Below are 9055 nucleotides of genomic sequence, written 5' to 3'. Positions count from 1 at the left end.
TTTCATCAGGGAAAAAAAAATGCTTGTTATGTAAGTTGACCAAAGCAAAATAATTTTCCAATAGGCCTATAGACATTAACGTCCTCAATTTTTCAGAACCTTTTGGGACAAAGAGCTCGAGCAGCTTCTGATGATAACTCACCAGATATCACTTGCTATACGACCGCAATACGAACAAATACAACGTTTACGAAACTTTGACTCGAGCGACAGAGCGAGCCATCTCATTATCAGTTTATCTCATCAGATGTGTGTGTATGATTGACTAACAAGCAAAATGATAAGAAACTAATAACTCCTACAATATGTTAAAAGGGAACAAAAGAATATCCAAGAAGACAGAAAAGGATCATAGTAAAAACTAGGACACGATTAATGGAATAGAAGTCTTCATTTCAGATAGTTAATTCCCGGGGAGAGAGATTAGTTGTTATCTAATTGAGCTAATTGACAGCAAACATTCCTGATGATACTATAAAATTTTCTCCCAGGCAGATGGCCAAGCCCCAAAATTCTTATCAGTCTCCTAGGAAGAAACACTAAAATGACATTCCTAATAACAGGTAATTATACAGAAAACATAAAAGAAGAAGACATAAACTACAACCAAACCCCAGCAATATTAATATTAATTATCACTTCTTCTCAGTAAGGAGTGACACCAACATTTGCGGCAGGAGCAAAGAAACCATCCTTTATCATCGCGTCCTCTCCCTCCTAAATTCGGAACAAAATAAACATCTCAGAATTAAAACACCCAGAAATCGCTTCTTTAAAGAAATTAAATTATGAGTGCAATGTGACAAAACGACACACGCGCGCGCACACACAGTGTTTATGATTTATAGATTTGATTAAGTACCTGCTGCTGGCGCACGCTAGTTTTCTTCACGGGCTGATCAGATGGCATAAGTCCGAAATGGATGTGAGGGAAGTGGGCCCACTGAAAGAACAAAATAGCTTAATTTAGACATAATTTTATAACAAACCATCTTAATTTTTTTTAAAAAAAATATTTGGAAGTTAAAGAAGAATAAAACCCTCGCTAGATTATATACCAACAAACTTTTTGTACTTATTCACTCGATTGGATGAATGAAAGTTATACTTTCTCTCAAAAAAAAAAAAAAAAAAAAAAAACCCTCGCTAGAAACTCGAATAAGATCAATGTGTTGGACCAATGGACTTTAGAAATTAATTTTTCTTGGGTCTCACATTTTTGGCAGCGGCACTAAAGGCCTCTCTGTGGCTTATATCAGGATTTCCAGCTTTGATGCGTTGGATCTCGTCCCTGCGACATGTATGATTTGTTATTTGTTATTTGTTAATGTCAATATCAATCAATATCATCTTCATGCTTCATGTATATGCATATTCAAGAGGTATTATTAAGCAGATGAACACTTACTTGATGAAGCGGTTGTAGGCAGATGGGACTCTCTGTCTCTTTTCTGGAGCTGCACATTTGTAACACAAAGCCCACACAGACACAAGCAGACAGACACTTTAAAATCACTTCGCTGACTTTTGAAACATTTAATTTGTTGTTTCGGTTTTACTTTAATGTCTCTCACTCTATCATCACTTCTTCATCATTATCATCATCCTCAGTGTATATATATGTATGATGCATCTTACATGGGTTCATTATTCATTTTTGAACTATTCATGATCTGTAACACAGTCATTAATTACTATGCATCGTGTTTCAAGTTAAAGTTCGTCTTCAAAGCTGCAGTGACCTAACTAAAGCAGCAGATCTGAACAGGGCTTTATGTGGTACTATATGGATCTGGAAGGAAATGAAGAAGAAAGTCTAGGCATGAACTAATGCCCTAGATATTGTTACCACATGAAGAAATTAACCACAAACACCGTTGAGAAACAAAGACTTAAAATCGTCAATTTAACTTTTTCAAATTTCTTTCTTTATAAGCTAAAAGCCTATTGGAAAATTCGAAAGGCTACTTTGCAAGTGCTTTGTCAAATTTCACTTCTCTGAAAAAATAAATAAATAAAAATAGGGTTATCATGAAATGAAAGGTCATATATAGACCTAGAATTTATGAATATAGGTTGTGCTGTGATGCTTGCACTTGTTAGTATTCACCGACCATATGAAATTAATGTAACTAAAATAATGCAAAAGAAATGAAGCGTGTGTGTGTATTTCTTAATTCTCACGTCTGTTAACAACAGGAGACTTAGGGATCTCTTGATGATCAACTACTCGAACAGGCATAACAGATTGATCAGCTGGATTTGGCGGATTGATCATCAGCATATTAGCTGGCACATTTCGGATCTCCTCCTGTTATATCCATCATCCCCAGTACCCAATAGAAACGAATTAGATTCAAATGAAATAGTAAGTCACATGTTATAACAAGTACAACATTAATTGGAAATTCTTATTATTTCTTATGTACCAGAAGATTCTGAGGAGTGAAGAAAGGATGACCCAGATGAAGCTGATTAGCTGCAGGAAGCAGCAGGCCGCGCATGTTCACAGACAAAAGATTGGTGCAATGGCCGCAGCGAACCGTCACAGTCTTGAACAAACTAGTGCAAGGAACACTCACCTGAACCACATTTTTACAAAATAATTAAACAGCCATTCAAAGAACTAGAAAAAGAAAAGAATTTATTGATATATGAAGGAAGAACTTGTGGGTGGGGGAAAGGGGACGGGGGGTCAGAGACCGAGAAAATGAAATGATAAGGTACCGCGAGGACAGTGTCGCAAAAGGTGCAGTGGACGTAACAGAGCTGCTCGGAGGAAGAGAGATGGTCCGGTGACAAAGCAGCAGGTGTTGAGGATGACATCCTGTTTCTTTGATTATCCTGATTCTTTAATTTTTTTAGTTTTGATTTGATTGATTGATGGACTGACTGATCAGTGGACTGATGGGATGATAAAATCCCAACTTGTTCTGATCTTCTTGATTGTTAAGTACTATAGATATAAAGAAGAGGAAGAAGAAATAGAGAATGAGAGAGAGAGAGAGAGAGAGAGACCACTAATATAGTACGGGAAGAACACATTAAAGAATTTTTTTTTCTCTTTAATATATTATATATATATGGACAGTAACTTTCTTCTCTTTATAGAAAACTATGAGTCAAATCCGTATTTAAAAGTTTGATCATGACTCATGAGTTGAAGCTCATGCACATGTTAATTTTTAACTGATCTTTTATCTTGTGGAAGAGTTTGAGTTAAATATAAAAATCTATGAGATTAATTTATACTCAAAATTAGTTTAAAAGCTCATATTTGGCTCAGACTGGTATAATTAACAATCTTTAGTACAAGAAGTTGAGCAAATTTCGATCTACTAACAATCGTTGTTTGAATTTTAACAAACCAATTAAAAAATCTTAATTAGGACAATCCCATCACCAATGAAATTACTCTTGTGTTTTAAATTTTGTTTCTTTCCACCGTGATTGGTGCGTTTTAAAATGAATATATATGAGTAAAAGTTTTACTAAGGGAGATTGATACTTTCTCCCAAGATATTTATACATTTACCATTTAGGTCCATTCTCATTTGAGATTGATGTTGGAATGTTCAAAGGTGGTCTTGAGAAGGAAAAAATAATTTTAATGTTTGGTAAATTCACCCAATTCTAAAGTAAATTTTGAAAATCAACGAATGAGTAGTTTTTTAAAATCTTAGTGCAAGAATTAGTTTTATCCTTGCTAACTACACATGTATCCTCATATACATTGGATAAACCACAAATTATCTTAATTCAATTAAGAAGTGAAATTATTAAATTTAAAGGGATAATAAGCTTCCAATCAGTAATACCTAACTATATTAAAGTCAATGATAAGCTAAAAGATAAAAAATGAATATTTCAATATATTACAAGACAAAATATATTGTATTAGAGTTTTTTTTTTTTGTCTTTTACCTTGTCCTTGACTTTAGCATTGTTAATCGGAAAATTATGATGATTATGATGATGATGAATAACAAAACAAAGAATAAAACTAATAAAATATAAATATTATCTTTTTTACTCACCAACTATTATATATACACAACTAAAAATATTATATATGTAAGTAATTTTCATTAAATAATATATTTATTTTAGTCATTTATATTCTAGTAGTTTAATAATATCAAACACATATAAATACTTTTAAAACTCACGATATTTTAAAAAATAGTATTTATCAAACACTTAACTAGTTTTTTTTACAACTAATTATTTTTACGACAGAACTAATAATAATTATTTTAAAAGTTATAGCACTAACATTTACTCTCATACTTCTTATAATTCCCCATTATCGCACTGATGTTAAAACTTTGACCAATAATAACTGTTTTATAACCGAGATGCGTTTTGTGAAAATTTTTAGATCATCAAAAAACTAGAACAGTAGTGAGGAGAGCGAGGATGCATCTGCCCCGTGTAAAACTTTATCTTACCATCGTCAACTCTTAATGAGAAATAATTATTATGGGAATGAGATTAATGAACATGTGCATGTTAGAAGCTGTTGGTGTAAATAAACTAAACGGGTCACATGCAGTGGAGTAGAGGGGATGGAAAATAAAATGAATGGTAGGAATTGAATGAACAGCAATGGGTGAGAGAGAGCAGAGGCGGCAGAGGTGGGGGAGAGGGAGAGAAAGGGACGTGTGCATGGGAGTGATTAGCTTTGGCTCATTCACCTGTTGTTTTCACAGTAAAAACTTAGCCTCCGATCGATGCCTTTTCTTGGTTCACTACAATTCCATTGTCATTGTTAACCCCTGACCACATCGATCCATCATTTGGCCACCACCATATCAAAATCTTTCTTTGTTGACTTGATCATGTGGTGTGGCGAGATGTGGTTCACTCTAAAACTAAAAGCCCTAAATGCCGGGCACCTACTCTTTGTACATGGAAAATGCTATTTTCCCCGGGTCAAACCCCGAATTGAACCAAAACGACGCCGTTTTTGTTTCTTTTTTTTTTTCTTTCATTCTTTCTAAAACGGCGCCGTTTTAACTGGCCTCAAATTGCTCTCTCTCTTCGTCTCACAACTCCTTTTTCTCTGTTTCTCTTCCCCTTCGTTTCAGCTTGGTTAAGGCAAAATCAACAACAGCCTAAATTGCTCTCTTTCTCTGTCGGTGGTGGTGCCTTTTGTTGTGCAAATTTTAATGTACTCGCAAGCGCACGAATCTATTGTAGTATAGATCTATGGTGACGAGTGTCGATCCCACGAGGAGGTGGATTTTAATTTTGTAGAATTAATTTTGTAAATGGGTTGTTGGATTTATGGTGGAAATGATTTGGTATATGCTAAAACTTAAATTAAAATGGCGAGAATAAATTCTAAAATTGGAATTGCAATGGCGAGAATAAATTGAAGATAATTCTATTGAAATGACGTACTTGGGTATCTGGATCCGTATCAACATGCATCATGGGCTAAATAATCCGTATTAATGCCAATTAAATCATGAGGGGGGAATCCACACCTCATGAACCACGCTCTAATCAATATGGTGCTAAGGGCTTATCGTGCCAAATAATAATAACCTTATACTAGAGAGCCGGTGTAACCAAGGCGGTACTAGACAAGAATATTATTATTTGTCGACGAGAAGTCAAAACATCCACAAAAACTAGAGGGGAAGAGAAAATAAATTTACCAAATTAAGCCCATGACACATGTTGAGACTTCACCTTCAACCCAAGCTTGAAAGAAAATTAGCCACTCATAATTGAACTAGGGGCAAAATGGGAATTTATTAAAATACGAAGAAAATACAAGATGGAGAGGGAATTACAGAAAATGGATCCCAAAAATGGATTCAGAGATATCAAATTAGGGGGGGGAGGCCCCCTTTTTATAGATACATGGAGTAAATCATGGCCATCGGATTAAAAATAGTTTGGACGCTCAGGATTGCGCCACGTCATCAGTCAACAATCCACGGTTTGACCACGCGGATGAACAGTAACACGGTTTGACCCGACTTTGAACAGTAACGCGGTTTGACCCGGATGAACAGTAACGCGGTTTGGTTGAAAATAATCCTGTGTGATGCATGCACCGTACGCGAGATTTTTCGTCCACTGATATGCTGCCACGTCACCATCAACAGTACATAAGAATTTTAGTCCAACAGGATCGTGACACCTCATCAGTCAATGCCACATCATCGGTCAATGCCACGTCATCATCCGTCTATGTGAACAGTGTCGTGAACAGTAACATATACAGTATCGTACACGTGAATAGTACCGTACATGTGAATAGTGCCATTTTTCCTTTTATGCTCCTCCTAAGGTTTTCGACCGTCCTGAGTTCAAAAGTGATGTCCGTTTTGCCGTCTGATCTCTCCTTTGTTGTGAAATGACTATAATGCCCCTAAAATACATAAATTACTTAATTAAAATAAAACACACGTAATTAAATCATAAGAATGTTAAATACATAAAAGTAAGGGTTGTTAGTAAGACTTGAAATGTAAAATGACGGTTTTCTCCTTTATAAATATGCATTTTCTAACACTCAACACACCCCCAACCAGCTTATTGCTAGTCCCTAGCAAATAAAGCGAAAACAAAATTCAAATTCAAAATAATTTTTTTTTTGTTTTAATAGAAACACTCGTATTTATTCCATCAGATTAATGATAGCAATCAAATAAAAGTATAAGCATTATCTCCAGTCTAAAGCAACATCACACCCACATCAACCATCCACATGAATTAGCCCAGTAGACTTTGTTTTAGCTACTCTCAAGAATGACATGTCAAACCCCAAAATCTCACTGGAAGTAGTGACACTCTCACAAATAAATTAATCCCAATAAAAATAGTCACTCCAATGAATGGTAATTGAGAGAGAAAATAATAAAGAAGTGATATCACATGCTCTCACCAAGATGAAATAAATATGCCCTCAGCTTAGAAATAATACGATCTCAAGTCAAATAAAATGTTAGTCAACCCACTTTATTTATCTTTTTTTTTTTTAATTATGCATCACTACATCTTTTTAGCCCATATAACTAGCTTCTACTTCAAATTATAGTTCCCTAAAATCAAGAAGGACTTTTATTAGGACGAAACGTAGGCTAGGGACATGGCTAACAAAGAAGGAAAATAAGGAAAACAAAGTGTATGTTTGAGAAAAATGCAGAGAATTTTTTTTTTTTTTTTTTTTTGGAAGTTGCAAGGTGGATTTCACCTATTTTTATTCTTTTGAAACAACAACTTTTGTTTTTGTTTTTGTTTTTTTGTTTTTTTTTGTTTTTTGCTTTTATTTGGCATAACTTCACTGAACAAAATAATTATTTACATTTTCTCAAACATACATAGGTGATGGAACTTATAAGATATCAGGTAATACTCCAAATCGGAGTGGGTCAAGATGATAAGTTGACAAAGAAAATGTTTTTTTTTTTTTAAAGGCTCAAAAGGGTTAACTATGGATATTAAATAAAAGGGATGGCTTGAAAGGCTCAAACGGATCAAAGATGGCCTCTCCATCGTCTTTTAGGGCTCTAAATAATTTTCAATATCTACTAGTTAGATGGGCCTCCAAATGTAGCAACACTTTTTTTTTTTTACCATTTTTTTTAAAGGGTTAACTCAAAAGAAATGTAGAGATCGTGTATAAAATAATAAACTGCTAAGCTGTATAGAGAATGGGCAAAAGGGTTACTCTCCAAGAAAATGATAGGCTCAACAACTCACTTGGCACTTATTTATGACATGTTCATTCCTTCAAGCAACTCATATTTGTCTCCGACATCAACATGTAAAGTAGCAAACATAGCGTAACATCACTTAAGACCAAAGATAATACAAATAATAAAATTTGAAATTAATCATGTCATCCAATGTTAAAACAAATAACACAAATTTTTTTTTTTTAACAACATTCTACCCCCCAACCTATTCTAAACATGAAAGAAAAATATGCATGCAGGAATGTGAAAATGATGTAGAAAAATTTATTAGAAATTTTTTTTTTTTTTTAACTAAGAAGATGCGTTTCTAGAGGCACTACACTCCATATTCAGCCATCTTTGACTCAAAAGTTGGAAAATGTATATTTATAGAGGAGAAATTAAAGAAGAAAAATAAACATAAACACATAATAAAGAAAAAGAAAATGTCTGAAATTAATTTTTTTTTTTGAATTTTTTTTTTGAATTTGTTTTTAAACAATGAAGATGCGTTTCTAGAGTAACTACACTCCATATTCAGCCATCTTCAACACAAAAAGTTAGCAACAGTTAGTTTCTACAACAAAAAATTAGTAAAAACTTAACCAAAATTCCACAATTGTCGACTATTCCCTCCCCCCAACCAGAACGAAACATTGTCCTCAATGTTTGAAATGAAAGAAGTAGAGTTTAGAAGACATCACCTGGGTGGTGCAACACAGAAGAAAATATTTACAGGCGGAGAGTTAAATCTAATTTGTACTTCTTACTGCGGCTACTGTTACCATCATTATTTGGACGCTCCAACACAAAGGTCCAGGGGTCTGGCTCCGGTCGATAAGCTTGTAACATATCAAGTAGCTCATTAGCAGTGTGAGCACAAATAAAGAGTTTTTTCGCATTAGAGGGAATGAAATAGTTTTTTATTGCATGGTTAAGAAATGCGATAAAGCCATCATAAAAGTTATTGACATTTAACAAACCGATGGGTTTCTGGTGGATGTGCAGATGGGCCCAAGATGCTAGTGTCATAAGTGCCTCTAGTGTTGCAAGATCTCCTGGAAGGAAAACAAAAGCATCAGCATGATTAAGCATTTCAGTTATTCTTTCTTGCATACCTGAGACGACTAACTCTTCTCCAGTTGATGAGTCAGACGAACTGCCCAATGGTTTTAGGACTCTTGGGATGATGCCTAACACTTGACTTCCTCTGATAAAAGCTGCTTCGGAGACCATTTTTGATAACCCTCGGTTACCTCCTCCATACACCAAATGTAAATTTCTCGCTGCTATGCTTCGACCAAGATCTATGGCTGCCTCAACGAACTCTTTATGTTTGCCATAGGTAAATCCAGAAA

At 34.6% G+C, this 9055-nt stretch overlaps 1 protein-coding gene across 1 annotated transcript; it reads right to left on the bottom strand.

Annotated features, from left to right (window-relative positions):
• Window positions 1–372: 372 nt before the first annotated feature.
• LOC18048047 (axial regulator YABBY 1) lies at window positions 373–3053 on the bottom strand. The gene is made up of 7 exons (XM_006445239.2): window positions 2728–3053; window positions 2430–2582; window positions 2185–2311; window positions 1409–1457; window positions 1216–1291; window positions 863–943; window positions 373–717 (listed from the first exon to the last, which is right to left on the bottom strand). The coding sequence occupies exons 1-7, from the start codon at window positions 2824–2826 to the stop codon at window positions 646–648; spliced, it is 657 nt and encodes a 218-aa protein (XP_006445302.1). The 5' UTR covers window positions 2827–3053; the 3' UTR covers window positions 373–645.
• Window positions 3054–9055: the final 6002 nt, after the last annotated feature.

The sequence above is a fragment of the Citrus clementina genome, unplaced genomic scaffold (genome assembly GCF_000493195.1).
Source record: "Citrus clementina cultivar Clemenules unplaced genomic scaffold, Citrus_clementina_v1.0 scaffold_3, whole genome shotgun sequence".
NCBI classification, from domain to species: Eukaryota; Viridiplantae; Streptophyta; class Magnoliopsida; order Sapindales; family Rutaceae; genus Citrus; species Citrus x clementina.
Note: the sequence above shows the minus strand (reverse complement) of the source record. Positions and strands in the feature narration are given on the sequence as shown.

Excerpts from the sequence above, each read along its gene's own strand:
- LOC18048047 (XM_006445239.2), bottom strand. The coding sequence starts at position 2,826 with ATGTCATCCTCAACACCTGCTGCTTTGTCACCGGACCATCTCTCTTCC. Across the intron at positions 2,583-2,727 it reads TTTGCGACACTGTCCTCGCG|GTGAGTGTTCCTTGCACTAG; the intron begins GTACCTTATCAT and ends AATGTGGTTCAG. Across the intron at positions 2,312-2,429 it reads TCACTCCTCAGAATCTTCTG|GAGGAGATCCGAAATGTGCC; the intron begins GTACATAAGAAA and ends TGGATATAACAG.